General features: G+C 55.7%; 1 protein-coding gene across 2 annotated transcripts; it reads right to left on the bottom strand.

Moving 5' to 3' along the window:
• Nucleotides 1-536: 536 nt before the first annotated feature.
• Nucleotides 537-19,900, bottom strand: LOC106038521 (actin-binding protein WASF3-like). Of its 2 annotated transcripts, XM_067005076.1 has the most exons (9): nt 19,761-19,900; nt 15,631-15,788; nt 14,793-14,927; nt 14,519-14,672; nt 13,506-13,623; nt 13,215-13,390; nt 12,520-12,777; nt 12,055-12,440; nt 537-11,101 (listed from the first exon to the last, which is right to left on the bottom strand). In XM_067005076.1, exons 2-9 carry the CDS (start codon nt 15,761-15,763, stop codon nt 10,944-10,946), a joined length of 1,518 nt encoding a protein of 505 aa, XP_066861177.1. In that variant the 5' UTR covers nt 15,764-15,788; nt 19,761-19,900; the 3' UTR covers nt 537-10,943. The 2 variants fall into 2 exon arrangements, with proteins under 2 accessions (XP_066861177.1, XP_047926663.1); XM_048070706.2 differs by lacking the exon at nt 19,761-19,900 and having other exon boundaries at nt 15,631-19,255.
• Between the last annotated feature and the right edge of the window lie 3,388 nt (nt 19,901-23,288).

The following is a 23,288-nucleotide window of genomic DNA, read 5'->3' as shown; positions in this document are numbered from 1 at the left end:
TTTTTTTTTCCCTCATTTCCTTTCTAAACACCTTGGGCAATGGGCAGGAGGTACAATGTTGAATCAGTATGCATATAAAAGTTAATATATATATATTTATATACAGAGTTATATATAAAAGAGTAACATAGATATATGTACACACCGTTCTCTGCTCATTCCCTCTCTTCTGGTTTCTGTAACTGCAGCCAGGTCCCTGCAGCTCCTCGGTGTGAACACCCAATGCAGAGTTAGTTTAAACCACTTTTGAGGCATTGTGAACATTTTGGAAGTGTTTTTCTACAAGCTGCTCTGGAAGGCAGCATTCATTTCCCGTTTTGTATTTCTGAGTGAGATGTAGCATGAGCTCATCAGCTCTGGGCACACGTTGGCATGCCCAAAGTTGTGTTTTCTTGTATATCCTACACTCATTGGTGGAAACAGGGTAAGTTGAGAGGAGGTAAGAATAGGGTAAAAAGAAATAGGGTGAGGTGAGGAGGAAGGTGAAGGCGCCTAAGGTAACATGGTGTACACTAGGGTGTGGAAATCTCTGTCCATTTCACTGCACCTTCCTTTCAGTGGTTTTTTTTTTCGTTTTTTTTTTTTTTTTTTTCCATATAACATCTTTCACTGGAGAAAGGTTTGAGTGGAGATGTTGGGCATCGATGAGGGCACCGGGCTGCTTTGCTGGATGTTGGGGCCCCCTTCTGTTGGCCGTCAGCACCAACCCTCCCAAGCCTGCAAAGCTGCATGTGGGGTGGGAAACGAAGTGGGCACCCTTCGGTGCTGGTTTCAGGGCATAATCAGCACAGATAAAACCATGGAAATGTGTGACCCTCACGTGTGACCCTAAGGATTTCAGTCCTGATACGACAGCCACAATTTGCTCATCTCAAAAAAAGGAGCTTTAATTGAACCTGGTGTAACAGCCCCAGAAACCATTATTGTTCTTGGTGGGGGACGAAGTACCTCTTTCTTGTTGAAGCATCACATCTGGGAGGGGGGGGGGGGGTGTCTCTAAAAATGATCTTGATAATCATTTGTATTGATGTGTACTGACCAGCATCAAGTGTTTGCTTCCTTGTTAACAACTAATCAGCAGCTACCTTTGATTGTCAGGAGTAATTGTTCAATGCACATGGTGTCCCCTTGCAACTCCTCTCTATCACGTGCGACCTTTTCTCGGGGCGAGGTGGCCGTGCTGCTGCTAACAGCTCTGTCTCTACCATCTGCACCATTTCTGTTAAAAGTCCCATTGCTTTTTGCAAAATTGCTGAGAGCTGCCCTGCCCCTGTCCTGGCCACCCGCAGACCTGAGCCTCCCCACTCCCACTGGAAAACTTTGCAACGCGCAGCATTGCAGAGATAAAGGAGATGTTCAGCAGAGCCAGCCCACATCACAACGGGTGGCCCACCACTCCTCTGCCCCTGGACTTGGGGGATGTGAATTTTGGGGGATGTGAATGGGGATTGTCCCCAGCTCCAAGCCCAGCAATGGCTTAGCAAAGCCAGGTCCCTCCAGCTGCACTTGCCAAGCCATCAGTCTGGGGTACAACGACTGTCATACGGAAAAGGATCTTAAAACCAGCCGAAAAACACTGTAGGATAAAGCACTGGAGAGGCTGAGGACAGAAGTAGTCACCTTTGTAAAATCTGCTCGATGTCAATTGTGTCTAAACCAAGGTTGTTCCTTCGCTGTTCCTTCCCCTCTCATCACATCTGCTTTCCCAGCAACGAGGACGCTTCAGAGCAATCAGGACAGCAAATTATCTTGATGTAACTGTTTTAACTTGACTGGGAGAGTTGATCTCAAAGGAAAATGTGGAGTTACCGTTCGGCCATGGTAAAGTCAAGCCCCTACGATGCACTTTATGAGCGAGTGAAAGCAAATCAATGCTGTTATTGCACTGTATCTCTATTGTGTATAATATTATACATTCATCTGTAAGAGTAATTTATTTTTCTTACTGTAAATAAAACTGTTAAAGTGATTTGTCAAGAGGTTATCCAAAAACGGGGGGAGAGGGTGTTAAAATAAACACATTTGAAGACCTGGGCTCCTGGCCGAGGTATGTGCCAAAGCGTGTGTGTCTGTGTCTTCATTTCAGTTGAACCCAGGCTACTACAGGTTTACACTTTCCCTGACCTGGGCTCAAGCAATCTGGGGCAGATTGGGTGGGTTTTGGGCAAAGGGCACCCCCGGGTCATGCATCCCTTTGAAGCCTTCAGCAAAGCCTCTGGGACGGAGACTTTTCCAGCAGAAGGCCGTCCTCTGCCATCTAATTACCCAGGCAGTCAGGGATTACATACCCTTGGGAATTAATAGATCTTTGAGAGCTGGTTTCTCTAAAATAAGGGTTACAGAGATATCACAGCTCTGCACTGCTTCCTCTGCCCCTGGCCTCTAATAGAAATCCGAGCATCATGGGGCCAATGACTCCTCCCGCAGCAAATGGGCTCAGTGAGGGCGAGCTGACAAAAAGCCGAAATGAAATATACTTTAACCTCTTAAAATCTTTATTTTACTTTTTTTTTAAATTATTTTTAATTAGCACATGCATAAAGTGTCAACAGTTCGGGATTATGTCATATGACGTTTTAACAAATGTAGTTACAAGCGGTGCTTCGGCTCTCCGCAGGATTCCTCTCTACACTGTACAGAAGAAAGCTCATCCCGCGACCAACATTGTCCCTACCTTTCCGTCCTAGTGTCACGACAGGCAGGACACCCACAACACCAGGGAGAAATACACTTGTTCACATGTAGCGACTGTGTACGGTAGATAGATACAAGCAGCAACATCTACTCACCTATTGACTAAGTGCACGTGGTTAAAAGACCCCATTAGACAGTGAACAACTCTTTCTTCTTTAATGTCAACTATATAATAATGGAAATCAGGTGATAGCCTGCAATGTGTGACCCTCCCGTGGGAGAGATGCCTGTCTCCCGTCAGCTGCTTCTATCAAGTGGTAAATTGAAGGAAAAGCTGGTGGTATGTCTGCCGGTATTAAAAAAAAAAATGAGCATTTTGGAGCATCAGGGCATCCTCACCAGCTGATGAGCCCCTCCGATGCCAGGCATGAGGTGCCACCAGGACATTGTCCTTGTCCCTGCCATGCCACCGTGCCTTCCCTTTGGAGACACCCTGCCCTGAGCCTCTCCAGCAGGGTTGGGGAGGCAGAAATGCCCTTTGCCAGCCTTTCCCAGAGGTGCTCGTGCTCCTGCTGAAGGTGGTGGAAACCCATGGCTCCAGTCCTGCATCTGGAGGAGGAGGAGGAGGAAAAAGGCTCCCCAGCACACACCCTGGAACAAACCCACAGGCAGGAGCATGTCCTGCAGCAAAGCAGATATTCTTTTTTCCGCCCTTCTTGCAGCCCTACTGTGTGCTTTTGGGGTCCGTCCCCTGCCCAAGGTGCAATGCTTGTTTTTGCACTCAGAGACGTGTGGTTGCCAGAGCGGGTATCCCTTAGGTTGGCCAAGATCAAAGTAAAAACTGATGCAAGAACTGCCCTGGGATAAAATCTCAGGTGTAAGGAAGGAGGAATCCTGGTGGACATCTCAGGGTTTTGTCCAGGTTTTTGCCTGGGCGAGGGCAGGCCGAGCATCATAAACACGTACCAGTGCCCAGAAATGCTCTGCCCCTTCCCCCTGGCAGGGGACGGGCACTCTCACTGCCAGACTTCCACCACCCACTGCTCCAACCCCCCCGGGAGCTCCTTGGAAATGCAGTGGGGATCTCCAGAAAAGGCACTTGTGTCAACGATAATCCCACCCCGCTGCCTGCCAGCTTCTCCTCCTGCAAGTCCCATGTTTGACCTGGAGCAGGATCCGTGCTGTGGCACCGACCCAAACTCACACCGGGGGGCTTCTGCTTCAGGATCCCCCAGGCAAGCCCCCAAAAGGGAGTCTATTAAAACAAGGAGCCATCAACCCCAAAACAGCCCTAAAAATGCGTTTCAGAGCAAAAGGTTTCTTTTTGGTGGGGATTTTCTTTCTTTGTCCTAAACTGCTCCAATCTGCGAGGAAAGACACCACAAAGAGAGGCCCCATTTGTGGAAAACTGGACAGAGCTAAATGCAGACCTGGAGCTTCTCAGGGTAAAACTAGCTTTGGTGGTGGTTCTGGGATCAAGGCTCATACCAAGATGGCTTTTGGGAGGCCAGCAGTGGCACCTCTCCTCCTCCAGAGCACCTCTAGAGGAATCAACAGTCCCTCAACGTGCATCACGGTAACTTCACTGGGCTCAAATCCCACTTCATTCCTAATGCAGGAATTGTATGGTTAGTTTTTCCATGGCAAGTGACTTTCTGCTGGGAAAGTATTCCCAGCTGAGGCATCAGGCATACACAAACACCCAAAATGGGTGAAAATTCACGGGATTTGAAGCACCTGAGCTGAGGTGGGGCCTTCAGGGATAAAAGAGCTTCCTACAAGGGCAGGAGATCCTGCTGAAGTAGGGCTTGGTGTGCTCTTTGTTTTGTTCTTGTGTAATTGGTTTCTTATAAACCCAATTTTGAAAGTGGTTATGGTGATGACTGCTCTGTTTTTTTGGTGGCTAGCTGGGAAATAACATTGGGTCGGATTTTCTCTTGCTTCTCTAGCAGAAGAAGGCAGAATGGATTTTTTTTTTCTCCTGGCAATCATGTAAGTTTTTTTCTCTTGGTTTTATTTTTGTGGGGGGTTTTTTTTTTTTTTTAGATCCCTCAGCTGAGCTACCCCAAATCCATGGGTAACTTTTAAGGTGCTGGCCTTAAGGTGCTGGTGTTGCATACACACAGCAGTCTGTGGACATCAGTGGTACCAGCTGTGTGTCCTGATTTTCTGCTGTTAGTTCACATCTTAATCTAGTATGCTTAATCTTTATTATATTTGAGGGTCAAAAAACAGCAAAGGGGTAACAAAGCTGGTGGGGACATGTACCCAGGCTGCTAGGGTGGCTCTGCAGGTTGTGGTGCTACAAGCCTGAAGGGGATGAGGCAGAACTGCAGACCCACCAGGATGGATGAGGTGCTCCATGGGCACCTCCACACCATACCCTGGCCCCAGACAGGCTCAGGGCTTGCGCCCCTCTCTCTGGTGTCCACCTACCTACTTCTCAAAGACCTCCTGTGGCAGAAACCTGCCTGAGTCTCTCCATCCTCACCTCCCCTGAGATGCGATTTAACTTTGCTGCCACAGCTCAGGCCCGGGCCTTGTTTCAGTCTGACACTGGCATGGGGACCATGCTGCTCTCCCTGCTGCCCTTCATTTTACCTACCTGAGATATTCTCCCACAGAGTGGTGGGAGTGTGACCAGCCACCCAAAAATGACAGGCTGATTTCCTTCCCTTTCCTCTACCATCTTAGTGCCTTCAGCTCAATGGTAATTCTAGCATGGAGCCAGTCCCCCAGGGCCAACATGGTCCCTTGACATTGTCACCACAGGTGAGGAGTACAGGGAAAGGCTCATCTCCCACCACATGAGCTTACAAGTCCCCAGATGCAACAGTCAACAGCAGATTTAAGCGTGTTCTGCTAAAAGCACAAGGCTGCAGAGGGAGCTCTGTGAGGAGAGATGTCCCCAGGGGAAGGGGAAGATAGTTGGTCTGCCATTGTGTGGTGTTATGGAGGGCTCTGTGGCCTCAGAGCCCCATCCCAGCATGAGACAGAGATTAAGACTGATAATGTTACATTAACATTGCCTTCAAGGGACACCATAGCCAAGTGTGTCTCATCTGGGAAGAGCCTAAGGGCATCCTGCAGTGTGAGCCTGTCCCTTGCTGCAGGCCCTGCCTTGGCCCGGTGCCACCACCAGGACGGTCCCCAGCAAAGGGACCTCCTCCTGCCCTGTCTGTGGGCAGGGAACTGAAGGCTTTGGGGCAACCCCCCACTCTGAAGCATGTCTTTTCCCCCTCTTCCCAGCAAAATGCAAGCACAACTCTCACCTGAACAAAGTGAAGCCTGCGTGAGTGAGCCTGGGGTCTGTTAAAAGATTGGATTCACCAAAAAAATCCCTTCAGGTTCTCAAAGACTGAAGCATTTCAAAGCCTAGGCTTAGGTGTAAATCCCTGAAGGAGGGCATCGTGTGGATTGCATGGGCATACCAGAGGAGCACAGCCCCATGTGGCATGGGGGGGGCCTGGGAAAGGCCCTCCCCCCCCCCCCAAGGGAACAGCCACCTATATGGGGACAAAACATGCTGGTTTTGTCACTCCCATGCTTTGCTCAGGCACTTCTGTGGGGGGACAGCAGGGAGATGGGAGAGCCTTGCTGATGGCAGGGGGATGTGGTTGTGGTACTGGTCGTGGGGTCACCAAGGGAAGGGACAATGGTCCTCAAGGTGCTGCTGCCCAGTCGGGAGGGTAAATTCATGGGTATGAGAGCAATTGTACATTTGTGGCTTCTAAAGTGCAGTGCAGGTCATATGGTCTTTGCTGTAAACTGTAAGCTCCTCAGGACAGAGTTCTTGTCCTTTTTTTTTTTTTTCCTGTAAAGTGACATGCCAGCCTAGAAAACGTTACCCCTAAGTAACTACTACTAGAGAAAAACAGGAATGATAAAAACCAAAACCAGCCTATGTTCCCCTTGCCAGCATCCTGTGCTGGAGGGCCTTCAGCGAGCGGATGGGGAGAGCTGCCCATGGCCCTCCGTGCTCCATCCCCAGGGACACAGCGTGGGGCTCCTGCTGACCACACACCTCTGGAAAGCACCCTCTAAAACAGCACCTCTGGTGCTGCAAAGCCTGTCTCGCTCCGTATAAAACCTCCCTTTGACATTAAAGCAAAGGTGTTGATGCTCTGCTCCCAGGGATGTCTGCCAAGCTTCTGTTCCGGTTGTCAGGGCATTGAAAAGGAGGTACAGGTGGAAAAGTTAGTGGAAGGAAATCTGAGGGCTCTTATCTGGAGGGAGCTCCCTGGAGAAGCTGTGCTCAGTCTTGTTTTGCCCAGGAAGTCTTCATCCTGGTAGCAAGCATAAGTGCAAAATCAGGAGCTCCCATAGGCAATGATGCTTGCTCCTCCCCAGGTCTATGCCTAGGGTGGCAAACTAGAAACCACCCAGTGCCTTTTGATTTCTTCAGGACACTGATCCTCTAAGCTGCCAGCACCAACAGCAAGTCCAAAGCTCACCTGAGATCAAGGAGAAGCTGGGATGTGACCACTACCAAACCTCCACTGACCTTCATGAGACTTCAGCTAGACCAGACTTCAGAGCTGACACAGCTCTCACAGACAGCGTACCACGGGCATGGCAATCTTCAAAACGTCCCTCATCAGGTAAATCTGAGGTGCCCGAGAGGTTCCTGATGGACCTCGGGGACTAGAGTCTTCTGCTAATATCTCTAAGCATACTCAAACCAGCTTATTTATTCTTTGGTTGACTCAAGCCTAATTAATTTGTATGCGCACAGAATACACTTCCCCCTGTTGGCAGCCTTTTATTTATTATTTTTAATCTGTGCCCATAAATTGGCAAGGAGGAGAAGGCAGATAAAATGGCAAGGGGAGCTCTCAGGAGATCGGTTGGGCTCATTAAATGTTTGGCACTCTGTGATTATCTGCTGGCAATGAAACGTCACTGCTGTATTTTTGCAGGGAACGTGATCCCTTAATGTACAGGAGGATCTCCTCAGCCCACTTCGGGTACACTTGAGAGAGAAGAGCAATTCAATCATCTGTGACCTGGATTGTATTTTTTAATGGCTGCCAAGTTAGATAAAAATATTTAAATATTCACTTTTATATCAGCCCACATGGGGATTTGAGCATTTCAGGTTGTATAATGCGGCATGGCCTACTTTTGGAGGAGTATACAGAAATAGGCACATATGTACAAAACACTGAGTGTGCAGCATATGGGTCAGCCAGCCAGAGTTAATTAGCACGGCACAACCACCTCCAGCAGAGCTAGCCTGGCCCAGACCACCCAAAGAGCTCGTGTTGGGTTTCAGAGGTGACCTGGTTGAAATTAGGTGAGTATGCCTAAAATGAAGACGGTCATCCTGAGCATGAGGTGCCTGAGCATGTCAAGGCACCATGGAGGCTGCTCTGTCAGCAAAGCTGGCCTTGCAGGAGTGGGACTGTGGCTCTCAGTGCCACCATGTGCTGCTCGTCTGCCTTGTGATGCTGCCAGGAGAGCTGGGGAGAGCACGGTGTGCTATGGCTGGGCCAGAAATTGGTGTCCACAGCCTGTACAGGTCACTTCTTCACCAACTACATGAGAAACCAGAGCAATGAGCTGCAATGTGGACATCTATCTGGGGAGGCCACCTGTGGATCTGCCTGTTTGGGGTATCAAGACTGCTTGAGTGCAGCCAAGGCCTGGGAAGAGCCGGATTATGGTGACTGCAAGCAGTGGGCAGTGCCAGGAGGGTACGGTCCTGCTGGCTTGCTGTGTGAAAGGGGATAGTCGCTAGGGGCTGGGAGCTTCCTTGGGCAGAGTGTGAAGGGTGAGGATGTGCTGGGACACCCAAGAATGGTGTAAGAACGTAAAGCTGTGAGGAATGAGGGCGAGCCCTGTTCCCTGTCACCATGAGGCTCCTGGCTCCTCCATCAACACAACCCACGCAGGGCAAGCAAGGCTTCAGTGTGTGATTGTCGAGTGCTTTGCCATGTGATGGCACTGACCCTAATAACAGCACGGGGTGATGGCTCCAACCCCCAGCACCACAGGGTTGCTATGAGGTGGTGGGTCCAGATTGTCCCTGCAAACTCACGCTCCTGTCGGGTGCCACCACAGCGAGTCCCGCTGGAGTTATCGCATGGCTTTTGTGCCATAGCACAAGCAGGGCCTGGGGAGAGACCTGGCCTTGCGGGGGCACTCGGCTCCTATCCAGCCCCTGCCACAACAGCTCTGCTCCCCAGAACGGGGATGCCCACAGACCTGAGGGAAGAGCCAGCCCCACATGTCCCCAAGGCCCTTCCCTGTCCCCGTGTGACAAGATGTCCTGGCAGTGTCCCAGCCCTGCATGGGGTCCCCACAAGCACCCTAATGGCTCAGGGCAGTCCTGTTCCCTTAGGGGGAATTCATCTCTTGCTGAATTACCCGAATAACCATTCTCTTTGTACATACAAACAGTACAGTGCTTGCATCTGTATTAACACTGTTCCACACTAAGTACTGATAGCTGGCTGCTTAAATGTTACTCTGGATTTTTTTTTTTTTTTAACAAGGCTTCCTTCTGATCTCTCTCCAGGTCACATCCCAGCTGCTCTGCAATGGGACCCCCGCTGTGACATGGTGGTGGTTCCCGTGGGATGGGCACCGGGACCAGGCCAAAACCCCAAGGACTTTCTGTGCAGCTCCTCCAGCTGTGCTGATGCCAAGGGGGATTTCCCTGAAGGAAACAGAGAATCAGATGCAGGGCTGTGGCCTGTGACAGGGCAGAAGTGGGTGCAGAACCACTGACAGCACCAACAGACTTCACTTCCCACCTTGAATCCTTCCCCAGACGCTCTGGCCCTCTCCTGCACCTGGCCCAAGCCCTGCTCAGCACTGCATTGATGCTCGTGGGGCCATCCACTGTGGCCAAATTTGGGGTGGGGGGTGGGGGGGTGGGGAGAGAGGAGCCTGCCATGCTGCTCGAGTCCCATCTAGAGGAGTCAGTGGGATGCAGAGAAACGGGAAGTGCTGCATTAAACAAAAGAGGCTATTTTGTGTCACTCAGTCAAGGGTTCACGGTGATGTTTCTTAGCAGCTAAGCTGGGGGCTATGGTCATTGTGTCTCACCACAGAGGGTCTCTCTCTTTCTCCGGAGGAGAAACGAGCATATACTCAGGGTGTCCTTCAAGACCAGCAGTTCTCAGGGTAGATATAAGTAAGCATCAGCCTCCCTGAGCCTTTTGGGTCCCAGCCAAATCCTCCCATCTGCTTTACAGGTCGATTCACTCCCAGGGACTGGGAACATTACCTATGTGCTCACCCATCTGGCTGCTGGGGGGGTGGACACAAAGTCCCCAAAAGCGATGCAATGGGTAGGATTCAGGTTTCTCCCCCATTTTGGGGCTCATGGTATACGGGAATGCAAGAGAGGGCCAGGTGGCTGTGTCAGATGGGTCCACGCCTGGTACTGGCCCGTTCTCTGCTGGTGGGGAGCCTCTTCCAGCCCTCTGCAGATCCTCACCCCTGGCTGTGATATTTTCAGTATTTCACCCCCTTTTGTTCTGCACCCCCAGCCCCGTGAATCCTTCCTTAATAGCTGCGTGAAAAGGCAGCTATGAATCATGCCCTATTTTGATGAGCAAACTGTTTTTTTTGGCATGGTGGCGGGGGCCCCTTTCCCGTGCTCCCCACCTGTGCCATGCTCTGGGGATGAGGATAGGGCAGCATCGGGCCAGTGCCCCGGGACGGGATTGTCCTTGACTGTACTAGTGGCATTTGTGGGGCTACAAAGTGCAAATCGAGAGAGCGAGACTGAGCATCACTCTGTTTCAGTGGTTTGGGTTTACCTAACAGCAGCATTTTTTATATTTTTTTGTCAAATAAAACTACAGTGGTTTAGCAGTCAGGCCAAGGGTTATGGGGCTTTTGGGACATGGCCCCCAGCCCCTTGCCCCCAGGACACACATGTGCCAGCTGCACGAGCCTTGCCTTCACGCTTTTCTCCCAAAAATCTGGTCCTGAGGATGGGAATGGGCTCAGAGGTTGCAAACCCCTCGGTCTCCCCATTACGCATTTAACATCTAGCTGCAAAAGCCCTACTGCCTCGTGGTGTCGTTTCCCTAACAAAGCCACCCTGTGGCTGTGCATTACCCAGTGCCAGAGAGCATTTCCAGCATCGTTAAACGCTGAGGTGCTGCTAATTCCCGGCCTCACCGCCCCAGAGGCGCGTCCTACCCGTGCACAGCCTCCAGCGCTGCCCGACATGGTTTTCGACATGGTGTAAAAAGCAAAAGCTCCAGAATTAGCGGGGCTGATGGCGGGTGTGGGCACCCAGGTACGCACCTGGTGCAGAGCAGCTCCCCGCCAGCCTGGTCCCGGCCCCCTCAGTCTGACCACTCGTTATCGTCCAGCTCTGAGTCGTCGTCCGACTCGCTGTACTCCACCGCGATCCGGCGGGACAAGATGGTGGCCACGTCATTGCCCACGGGCTCTTTCTTGGCCTCTTGCTCCCACTGCTCCTGGACTTTCCGCAGCTGGATCCCTGCATTAGGAAAGGAAAGGCTTTAGGGGCAGCATCACCCATAAGCATGTGTGACCACCCCCAGTTATATGCACTGGCTGGAAGGGGGCAGCCAGAGAATGGGCCATGATCACTAAGCTATAGCCCTCTTCCTTGGCTTCCACCCGGCCTTGAGGATATTGGAGCTTCCTGGGGGGCCAAATCTTTCGTTCAACCTGAAGATTTGCACTGAGCAGGAAGGAGGAATGTGCACAACCCTGGAGAATTGCATCAGCTGCAGTCTGAAAGGAGGCCAGGGACCCAGGAGTGCTGCCGTGGTGCCCCAAGTCACCTCCAGAGATGGGTTCCCCCCTCCCTGGCAGTGATGCGCCAAGTCAAAGAATCATCACAGAAGGGTTTGGGTTTGAAAGGACCTTAAAGCCCATCTAATTCCAGCCCCCTGCCGTGGGCAGGGACCTTCCCACCAGCCCAGGCTGCCTCCAGCCCCATCCACTCTGGCCTTGGGCACTGCCAGGAATGGGGCACCTACAGCTCCTCTGGGCAGCCTGTGCCAGGGCCTCACCACCCTCCGAGTAAATAATTTCTTCCTTATATCTCATCTAACCCTACCCTCTTTTGGTTTTAAGCCATTACCCCTTGTCCTAGCCCTACATCCCCCAATAAGGAGTCCCTTCCCAGCTGTCCCATAGCCCCCTTTAGGTATCAGTAGGCCGCTGTGAGGTCTCCCTGGAGCCTCCTCTTCTCCAGGCTGAACACCCCCAGCCCTCTCCCCACACGAGGTGCTACAGCCCTTGAAAAGCATCCCCTCCAACCCCCTCGGGGCCATCGATTCAGGTCCCATTCAGGTCCCACCACCTTGGTGCCTCACCCAGGGCCCTCCTTGAGTCAACTCAAGCCAACACCCCCAGCCCTGAACCACGAGGTGTGTTGGCGGGGGTGTCCCCCACCCCCCGGATCCCCACACCCAGCCTCACCCCTGCGGATGGCCGCCAGCAGGTCGCTCCGGGCATCGCTCATGGGCATCAGCGGGATGGCTGGCTTCCGCAGCTCGGTGGCAGGGGCCGGCGGCGACACCGAGTGTGCCGGTGAGGCGGCGAGCGCCGGGGGCCCTGGCGGTGGTGGCGGCGGGGCCACGGGGGGGCCCATGGGGCCGGCCTGCGGCGGGGAAGCAGAGTAGGGGCCTGGCGGTGCAGGGGGCGGCGGCGAGGGCGAGTAGGATGGGGGGGCGGCTGTGCCGGGGGGCAGCGCTGCGGGGGCTGCCATGGGGCTGTCGAAGGCGGTCTGCGCCGAGGGGATGACGGGTGGTGGGGGCGGCGGGGCTGGCGGCACAAAGTACTCTGCCATCGGCACTGGTTGTGGGCTGTGAGGGAGGAAGAGGTGTCAGCAACATGGGGAATGATGCCGGACACCCCCCTTCACCCCAAACCCTAGGGACTTACCCAAAATCCTTGACCAAGTGTGGCCTAGGCCCATTCAGCACAGCCTCAGGGGGCTGCGGTGCGTGGGGTGGCTGGGCACGGTTGAGGCTGTTCTGCCGGCTGCCCGCTGGCGGGCGGTAGACGTGCTCCTGGGGGGGCACGGCCGCCAGGACCCCCTCCTTGTGCTCGGCCGGCAGGTGGGCAGCGGGGGCCAGCAGCTGTGCCGGGTGGTTGGGGCTCGCTGGGTACGAGTGGTCGGCAGCATCTGAGGCATAGGATCTATGGCAAGGGGAAAAGCCAAGGGTCATATGGGCAGGAGGGGTCAGGGTGGGCAAGGAGGAGGTTTGGGGTGTTGTGGGGTTGAGGAAAGCAGACACAAAGCAGAGACAGACAAGGAGGCACGGAGGGGAGGAGGAGGTTGCAATGGAGCTGGACCAGTCTCCTCCCTTGGCTCCTAAAGCTCTCTGACTTTATCCCAACATCAAGGTCCAGGATGCGACCCCGGTGGGCACCAGGACGGTGTTGTGCCTGAAGCTACACAGGCATGGGCTCATCACCCCCTCCTTGCCCCGAAACCCTTCCTGCTACGGGTGGTGCCTTCCCCCATGGACAGAGGACAACCAGAAATGCGTTCCCCCAAGGACGAAGGAGACAACCAGAAGTGCCGAAAAGCAAAGGAAGCTCAGTGAGCTGAATGCGTAATAGGTAAAACCTGCCTATTGTCTGGGGACAGTGATCCTTCCGATGATGCCATGTGATATGGGGATGGTGAGAACCTGTTATCGGGCCGAAACTCTTTATCGTACGCCATCATGTTCCACTCCAGGCGCCGGTTACGGGCTTTCCGCACTTTCTTCACCTCCCGGGTGGAGTCCTCCACCAGCCGCTGCTCCTGGGGGCACACAAGCCACAGATCCACCTCCACCCCACGTCCTTCAGCCCTTGGGTGATGCCTGGGGGGCATCGCCCAGCTGCACCCACCGTGGTGCCCTCCCTGCGCCCGCTACCTTCTGCCTGCGCTTCTCCTTCCTCTTATCCTCTGTTGCCTGCAGCATCTTCTCCTTCCACAGGTTGAAGAAGTAAGAGGGGTCGGTGTAGAACTTGAGGCCGTCCTTCTTGTCATCCCTGGGGGGAAAGGAGGGGGCTATTAGGAACGGGGGAGGGAATCCCAAAAAGATTTCAGTGCTAGCAATGGCAGTGCATGGATGGAGACCCCCCCCCCCCCCAGCCCTTCCCACCATCACCAGTTCCACCAGCATCCCCTGGTCCCTACCCTGTCCCACCTCATGCCCCTTTTGGGGCTTTCCGTACAGGTTTTTCATGTAGCCCAAGGGCTCCACTGCGAGCGGGGACAGTGGGGCAGCTGCCTTGGGCATTTATTCCCCCAAACGAGACCCCATCATTTTTCTGGAGAAGACCCCTTTCCCCCCATGGGGAAGTTTGGTATGACCACAGCTATAAGCTGGTGGACCTCCATGAACATGTCCAACACGGAGCTGTGATTACCTGCACTGTGGTTACCTTACCACATTAGGATCCTGCGGACATGGCACTAAGGGACATGATTAAGTGGTGGGATTTGGTAAGTCAGGTTCACAGAACCACAGAATGAGTGAGGTTGGACGGGACCGCTGGGTCCACCTGGTCCAACCCCTGCTCCAGCAGGGCCATGCAGAGCGGGTTGCCCAGGACCATGTCCAGAAGCTTTTGAAGACTTCCAAGGAAGTCCACAACCTCTCTAGGCACCAAAACTGAAAACAGTCATCGCAAATTAGCACCAGAGCTATAGCACATGCAAGGTTGATAGTTGGACTCAATGATCTTGAAGGTCCTCTCCAACCTAGGTGATTCTGTGGTGCAGGGCCACACATTCCAGGTGCCCTATGGTGGCACAGCCATAGGGAAAACAGCATTTCCAGCCCTCACCAAGCAGCAAAGTGGCTGCACACCCTGGCACCTCTCCTGGAAGGGTCCCCATGGGTTCCCCACATTCTGAGGAGCGTCAGAGGGGCTGTCCCACCTGTATGGTGTCAGGATGTTGAGCGGCGGGGGCTTGTCGCAGCGCTGGTACATCTCCATCACCGGGTTGGGGATGGAGTTGCGAGAAACCACCTGCTGGTTCTGCACCGTGGAACTCTTGAACGCCTTCCGCATGTTGATGTCCTGCAGAGAAACTGGGGGCGTGGGGCAGGGGGGGGATGGATGCAGGGGTGGCCTTGCACCTGGCACCGGGCAGGTGCCTCCCAGCCCCCAGAACGCCCCGGGCATGGTGCTTCCCGCCCCGTGGTCCTCACCTTCCTCCACAGTGGAGTCCAGCTGCGTCACCTTGATGACCAGCAGGTCCACCCGCTCCTGCAGCGAGTTCATCCGCATGTAGAAGCTGTTGGCCTCATTGAACAGCTCCCCAAAGATGTCCTCGGCGTGCCGGCCTGCCGGGGGGACCCATGAGCTGTGACCTGGCACTGTGCTGCCCACGGGGACACCAAATCCTCTCCGACTTTTTGCATGCCAGCAGCTCCCTAAGTACATCGTTCCTCTTTCTGGGCGTATTTTAGAAAGTTATCTAATTCTGGAGGGGTGAAAAAGGCACTAGAGGGAGAGCCTGTACTGCTCTTTCTATTTTAATTCAATATTCAGGAGCAAAATAGGTTTCCCCTATTACATGTCCCCACTCGCATCTGCAGTGCTCTTGTCCTTCCCTTTGCTGCAGGAATCGGAGCTGGGGCAGGAAGGCAGGCGGGGACTTGGACCTTTTATACAGAGCTGTCTTTCACCTGGAGTATTCAAGTGGCTCCAGGAGTGCTCTGCATTAAAAAGAAGAGGGTTTTTAAAACCTGAATAAGTAGCCTGACTGTCCTATTTCCAGACAAGTCAAGAAATGAGGGGTTCTCAAAGAGAGCAGCGATGGGAGGAAAGTGGGTCTTAAAACACCCTCACATCCTCCCTTTGGACCTGAGCATCCTCCTTTCTTTATTCTCTGGATAATTCCCACCCAGTCAGGGGCTCTTTGACCAGTATCAAACTGGGGCGAGCGACCGCAGCATCCCAGCACCCTGGCCGTCCCCAGCCCCGGTGCGGGGTGGCAGCAGCCCCCAGGGGGATGTCCCCAGGGGACGCTGAGCTGTGACTTACTGAGGCTGCCCAGCTGCTTGATGATGGCAGCCAGCGTGCTGTTGGTGACACACTCCAGCTCGCTCGTCACCCCCTCGGGCAGAGCCCCCCGGCACAGGTGCCGGGGCTCAATGTTCCTCTTCACCAGCGGCATGCTGCCGGCAAGTACTCACACTCTCCTGGGTGAGGAAAAAAGAGGAAGAAATGACCCCAAAACAGCTTTTTCCATTTGCATTCCCCCTGATTCTCTCCCCTTTCTCCCCAAGGGACTTATCTGGGACACGGCGGTGACGGAGCTGGGCTCAAAGCAGAAGCAAACCCCCACGTGCTACAGCCCCTATGACGGCCCCACAACACCCTGACCCAAAGAGGAGCGAGCGAGCGCCTGTAATTCCATCATTTCCAGCTGACTGCAAAGCTCCCCAGGGTTTTCTTTTTATCTGTGCTCACACCACACCGATTGGGCCACCGTGTCCTGCCCTGCTCCCTGCAGCAACCCTGCGCGCCCCCAAACGCTGCCAGCCCCATATTAACCGTCCCCATGCAACCTGGGATCCCCCCATCTTCATCAACATCCCATAAAATGCTTTGGCAGCGGAGGGAGAAGCTTCCCAGCAGCGATGCTAACAGCTGGGAGCGGGGCAGCCAGGCATCAACAGGGTAATGCCGACCACAGCAGGAGCCAGAAATGTGCCGAGCTCGCATTTTTTGGCCCCGGTGGCGCTGCGCAGAACAGTTTCCCATTGATAGTGCCCGGCCGGGCTCCCCAGCTCGGCGGGATTTTTCTAATGCAAATGCAAGCTGCCCCGACCAAACAGCGCAAAACTTGTGTCTAAATCATTAATACCGAGCTTCCGAAAGGGCCGATTGTGCTCCTGCAGCACAATGGCAGATGCTATTCTGCCTGCCGAGCTTATTCCCTCCGGCGCTTCCCAAAGCGAGGGAGAAAGCTGTTAATGAGCCGCTTGTGCCCAGCGATGGGAAAGGGGGAGCCTGAGCACAGGTGGAATTTGGCCAAGACTAACTCATTATTTCTTCTACATGTCCAGTGTGGTCCAAAAACCAGACCCCACCGCTCCTGGAAGCGCTGCAGGTGGCCACGGGTGCACCAGCACCACCAGCCAGGCAGAGCCACCCACTGGTGACACTAAACCTGGGCAGCTGCAGGCCAAAAAGGGCCAAATTGCCAACTTCAGGTGGGCGCTGCCAGCCCATAATCATCCTCAGCAGCCTCACCTGGGCCCACAGCACCCCTGGGCCAGGTTATTTAAGGTTATCCAAGGGTTGTAGGTGCTCCCTGAGTGCTGCTGTGGCTGTGCCCTGGTGGATCTCAGTGCTGTAAGTGGCTCCTGCCATGGGAACAGACGAAAAAAGGACAGACCTGAAAGGCCACGGGGGGCTGCTCCTGGGCCACCGATCCCTCAGCTCAGGGAGGCTGGAGGCTCACATGTGCGATGAGTGGGGCGGTCTCGGCCCCAATCCTGGGTGGCAGTGAGGATCAGCTGCAGCTGACACAGGAACCATAGGGCTGAGCTGCGCCCACCAGCCCCTGCCAAGCCCATCTCTAACAAGCTTGTTTCCCATTTCCACGGACAGGGGAAGGGTCAGGCCCTCCAGCCAAGCGGAGGAGAAGCTGACTGCCTGGCCAGCCCGGTGTCAGATCTGCATGGGCTGCCCCGTGCCCCAGCACATCCCACCGGGAGCACCGCCTGCGCCTCTCCCCCAGCCCTCTGCCTCCGCCAGGAGGCTTCACAAGCGAGCGCTTTGTGGCGAAGTGCGACATAACACGGCTAAAAATATTCCTGAAGAGTTTTATTAGTAAATGCCACAGTGTTTTTTTTTTTTTCCTCCCCCTTCTGCTGCAAAGCGCTCCAGCTCGAGGAACAGCACTTGGCTAAATTGCCTCTAAATCACAAACCCCTCGTGAGGCTGGGCTCTGCAGTGCAAACCTTAGCCAAAAAGCCTCCTTAGGAGGATGCTGTAAATGTGACTGCCTCCTTACCTTGTGGTTAGAATAAAGAGCTGGTCCTGCTGCTTTGAAACGAGCAGGCTCCATGTTTTTACCTAAACTGTCTCTTTACAGCTATGCCACCAGCGCATGCCAGAAAGTAATTGGCAAGTAGGTTTTCACGGGGATGATTTCCTTGGTTTTCAGCTGATGCGGGTTTTCTGGATCTATGCGAAAATAATGGGTACCCTAACAGCAAAGGGGAGAGGAAAAGGAGTAGATGAAGCTACGTGGGGGCCTCCTCTGTCACTCTCCATGGTCTGCAGGAGTGCCAGGGACAGGGCAGGGGACGGGCAGCACCGATCCCGTGTGCTTTTTGACTGGAAAAATCCGGCTGGCCCGGGAATCACGCCTTGTTTTTAATGACTCCCCATCAGCAAAGGAAAATCTTTCAATGACATTTCTCCCTTTCTGTGCCCAGCTCATTAAAGGAAGGCTGGCTCTCTCCCTCTCATGCCGGCGGCCTGTGCGAACGGGACGCTCGCTGCTCAACAAACCGGCCTTTTTCTCCCCGAAATAGAAGGCGCTTTGATAAACGTGGGGCAGCCTCAGTGAGCAGCAGGGGTCTTTCTGGGCACCGGGTGCTCGCTGCTTGGGAACAGCCGCGCTCCAGCCAGCAAAATCGTGTTGCCCTGCGATAGATGGGCAGCTCTGCAAAAAGCATTCTGGCTTTTGTTTTGTTTTGTTTTGTTTTTTCCTTTTGGCTTGAGGGCTGTTGCTTGTTACTTGTCAAGAGCTTGGCATCCCCGGCTGATTTGTCATCTACCAGAAAATGGAGGATGAGCATCTTCGGTTCAGAACTGGGCCGAGGGAGATGACAGCTCGAAGCAAAATATGCTTCAGCTCCGGTTTTCTCCATGGGCTCTCCAGCTCCTGGGGAAAGGAGCCGGGCATTTGGGGACTCGGTTGCATCACAGGCACTATGTGCAAGAGCCCTCGGCGTGCCCTGTGCTTGCAACAGAGGAGCACGGCGCACGTTAACCTCCTGCCTGCCGTGCTGAGCCGTGCCGCCCAGCCTGAACCAGGCATGCTCCTGAAGCACAGAAATGCCATCCAAATACCTTTTTTTCCCCATCTTTTTCTCACCAAAACCAGCAGCCTCTCTAAACTCCAGGCAGCACAGCAATCGAGGGGTGTGCCTTGGCGCACCGAACTTTTGGGGATGAATTATTAATTCTGCCATCGCTGACCTGCCTGCGCGCCCAGGTCCTGCGCTCCCCATCTCGAGGCCAGCTGCTGGATGCCTGGCACAACCAAAACAGCCCTAAACTACCCCAAAAAAAGCATCGTTCCCGATCTGTGGGCATGTCATCACTGTGACACCACCGCCAGGCATTGAGAGCTGGAGTTTGGAGCGCCGTTATCAAAGCTCCCCGCAAGAAGCTGAATCACCAAGCGCCGAGGCCTGGGCTCTGCACCCCTGGGGGGTGTGTGCGCCTGCTGGGGGGGCTCCAGACCCCGGGGGGGGGGGCACGCACAGGTCCAGGTTATCCTCTGCAGCAATGCACGGCAGCGGGGCCCCCCCGGTGCACAAATGGGAAGCGAGAGAGGATGCGAAGCGAGGGCCCCTCCCCGCTGTGCAGGGCGTGCAGGTCCCCCCTCCATGCGGCAATGCACGGTGACAGCCCCCTCCCCGGCCGTGCACGGGTGCAAAGCCCCCCCCTCCTCTCCACCCACCCCCCACCCACACAAGGCTACAAAGCGGCCAGGATCCCCCCCATAAGGATGCAAAGCGATGCCCACCCCCGCCGTGCAAGGATGCAAAGAGGCCTGACCCCCTACCCACCCCCCCGTTCTCCATGCAAGGATGCAAAGAGGCGCAGACCCCCCCCTCAAAAAAAAGGTGAAAAACGGCGGAGGATCCCCCCCCACCTCCAAAAAAAAATGCAAAGTGACAGGGACCCCCCCATGCAAGGATGCAGAGCAATCCAGCCCCCCCATACAAACCGGGGGGGGGGGCACCCCTGCAATACAAGGATGCAAACCGGTGGAGCCCCCCCCTCCCCACGCAAAAACGCAAAGCAGTGCCCCTCTGCGAGAAGCGCGGAGCGCCCCAATAAAAACCTGCAAAGCGATGGGGGGAAACCACAAATCCCCCCCACGCACACCCCCCGGTCCCCCTCCTCCGCGGCCGCCTGCTCACCTCCGCCGGCTCCGGGCTGGGGGGGACCCGGGGGGCCGGGGGGGGGGCTCCGGGGCTGCGGCCGCCGCCGTGCCCGGGCCGCCCCGCTCCGCTCCGCTCCGCGCCGCTCCGCAGTGCGCGCACGGCGCATGTGTCCCCCCCCCGCCGCCTCCGCCCCGCTCCGCCCCGCTCCGCACGGGCGGCCCCGGCCCCCCCCAGCCCGAGGTGATGCCCCCTCCCTCACCCCCTTCCAGACAGCGTGAAAATCTTTTATTCCCCCCCCCTTTTTTTTTTCCCCAGGATGAAAAAGACAACCCCTTTGTTTTTCTTTTTTTTTTTTTTTTTTGCCTTTTTCCCCCTTTTTTCCCCCCTTTTTTCCTTTTTTTTTTTCTTTCTTTTTTTCCTTTATTTATTTATTTATTTATTTATTTTTCTAAGGGCTCAGACTGCCCAGGCAGAAATCCTGCGAAGGCCAGGCGAAGGATGCTGGAAGGATGCACCAGGAGGATCGGCAGCAGCTCAGGCACCATCTTCTCAGCTTCCTTGTGGTCACCTTGTGGGCACCGCCTCCCTCACGCTTCCTCCTTGCCCTACAACGTCCCCGCACCCTGGGCATCCCCGTGGGGCTACCATCAGCCCAATGCCCCCACCAAGAAGCCCCTTGGCACCAGGTGGTGGAGCCTCGGTCCTCTCCATGCCACGTGCTGGAGCCGCCCTTGTCGAGAGGCTGATTTTGTGTCACCCATCGGGCTGGAGGCGTGGGTGCAGGAAGCAGGGCTCGCTTCTCCTTTTGGTGTTTTGGAAGCCATGGGGCTTCCAAATCCTGCTGCACCCCCGGCACTGGGTTGCCACCAGCTGGCGAGGCTGTGCCAGGAGGCTCTGTCCTGTCCCCTGGTTTTTAGTGACACGTGGCCAGGCTTGGAAGGTGCAGGCTGCGTGCCCTAGGACCCCACGCAGCTCGGCCATCTGCTCCACACCATGGGGACGGGCAGAGGAACACAGCACGGTGCTCCTGTTGGTGTGTTTTGGCAGAGGGTCCAGCCAAGGGAGGCATTTGCATACCGATTCTGCCTTTTTCATGCATCATGTTGGTTAGGCACATCCCTTCCCAGGCCATTCCTGGGCTGGGGGTGGCTCAGACGGTGCCAGGAGTTGGATTGCAGAGCACCCACGGGGTTGGGTGGATGGGAGGATGCTCCTCTGCTCCCAAATCTGGTGTGTGCAGTGGTCCCGCTCTGCACCACGGGGCAGGGCAGCCCTCCCAGCCCCACAGCTCATGGAGGTGCCCCGGGTTTGCCACGCCCAGCATGGGGCCAACCTTACGCCGTGCAAGGATGTGACCCCCGACCTCCCCATCTATGGGGAACTTGCCATGCCCAGAGCAATGTGCAATTACCAGAACACCACGGGAACACTTTATCCTGGGGGCACATCCCCATATTTCCCTGCTAGTGATGCCCTGGGCTCTTTGGGATTTAATCTGTTTGAGATTTAACTCAACAGCAGCTCCTGCACTGATGCTTTGGCTCCTTTCAGTGGCACAGGAGGTGCTGGGGTGGGCACCCAGCCACAGCACCCATAACTTCAGCTCTCCACTGGCCCCAGCTATGGCAGGCATGCCAAACCAGAGCCAAAAGCCAAGAGTTTTGGGTCCCAGAGGAGATCCCAGGTGCCATGCCGCTACCTCATGCGCTCTCCTCCCGCACAGGTTGCTGCAAGGGGTGAGGTAATCCTGGGCAACTCCTGACTTCCACGGAAATGCCTGGAGGCCACGATGATTATCACCGTAATTAGCCTCTCTGATTTTTTCTTGGTGTTCTATAAAATATTAATTTCCAGCTGGATCCTCGCCTCCTTTGTGCGCCGGCCCCACATCTCTCGGTCGGCAGAGCACCTCAGGCAGCCCCCAGGGATGTCCTGTGGGGCGGTGCGGCACGGCACAGCCGGCGGCCGGGCGCTGCTTTTGGAGAGGTGAGGTGCAAAAGAAATGAGGCATGCACAGAAACCGCCCTTCACACCTCTTCACCTGGTTGGCGAAGGTGAATGGGCAGCTGGAGAGAACACAGCGCTGCAATTTGGAATGGCAAAACGAAGCCCAACGTGGGGCTCGACGCCTGGAAAGCCCTCGGGGCGCTGGCTTCTCACCGTGACAAGCCCCAGCCTCCGGCCTCTGTGTTCCAGCCTCCCTGCCAGGGGGTGACTGCTGCCTTAACGCTGCCCCGAAAATGTTTGTTCCCCCGGGAGGACAGTGTGTCGCCTTTGTCAGGCCAGATGTCACGGCTGTCGCAGCCAGGGCTGAAAGCTACAAAGAAAAGCCTCGCTAATGACGGGCATGTGGGGCCGCGGCTGTGCCAGGCATGACAATGTCCCGGCTGGAGCTGGGTTTTTTGTCTGGGCACCAGAAGCTGCCAGCAATGTTTTGTCTTCGATGCTGGCTCGGAACAGCCCTGCGGCGGGGCTGGAGCCCCCCGACACCGTGCAGCGCCCAGGGAGGTCGCAGCCTGCTGTTAACTCCTGTTCTTTTCCAAGGGCACATCCCTCCGATACGATTCCCGCGGTGTTTTTGTAAGATATTCCCACCCAGCCTCCCTTCCCTGCTGCTTTTTTTTTTGGAGCCACCGACTGCTTTTTATTGGAGCCACCGACCCCTGTGCCCCCCCGGCTCTGTTTGGCGTCCCACCAGGCGATGCTGCCGGCTGGGGCTCGGCACGAGGTGGGCAGGATACGACCCCACGAGGGCCTGCCGAGACCACGGGGGGGGAAAAAATCCCATCGGGATGCCGTGTGCGGTGGGGAAGGGCTCCCCCATTTTCCCTTGGGTTTCAGCTGCACTCTACCGAGGGGGCTGAAAGGGCAAGCCCGGAGCCCCCCCGCCGCGGGGCTGAGACCTGGGAGCTGCGGCTGCGAGCGTCGGCAGGGGGCAGTGGAAGATGCTCCCATCCTGCTGCTGCCGAGTCGGGGATCCGGGGAGGAGACTGCGGCGGAGGAAGGGGAATAAATCTGCAATTCCTCCGGCGGCGGGGTCGGGTGGCGCTGGTGGGGGCGCAATCCCGCCGCGCTGGAGTAAATCGGGGATGTAAATGAGAAATAAAAACCCCTGCGTAAAAACGGCCGGGGGGAGGGGGGCGCACAGCCAAAGAGCCGCCGGCTTTTTGGGGACCCCCCCCTCGAGGCCGCCCCATATCTGCCTGCCCCCTGAGCCGCCTTCACCTGCCGCGCGAGGGGTTCCCCCCCCCCCCCCCCCCCGATCCTTTATTCCTCTCCCACCACCCCAAAAACAAAGCACAACACAACACCCTCCCGGTGCTGCCCCACTTTAGGGGAGGGCTGGGGGCGGCGCTGGCGGGGGCCCGCCCCGGGGCTGTGCCCGCCGCAGGATGCGGTGGCGGCGGCGCTGGGCGATGCGGGGCGGCGGCGGGACCCGGGGCCACCCCTGAGCCCCTCGGGGACCCCGGCCGGGGAGGGCTGGGCGGGTCTTGGGGTGGGCCGGGGGGGAGAAAGGGCCGGGCGGGGGGGGCGCGAGGGGAGGGGGTGGGCGCGCAGGTAGGG

The sequence above is a fragment of the Anser cygnoides genome, chromosome 13, assembly GCF_040182565.1.
Source record: "Anser cygnoides isolate HZ-2024a breed goose chromosome 13, Taihu_goose_T2T_genome, whole genome shotgun sequence".
NCBI lineage: Eukaryota > Metazoa > Chordata > Aves > Anseriformes > Anatidae > Anser > Anser cygnoides.
The sequence above is the reverse complement of the archived record's forward strand: the minus strand, read 5'-3'. Positions and strand labels throughout refer to the sequence as shown.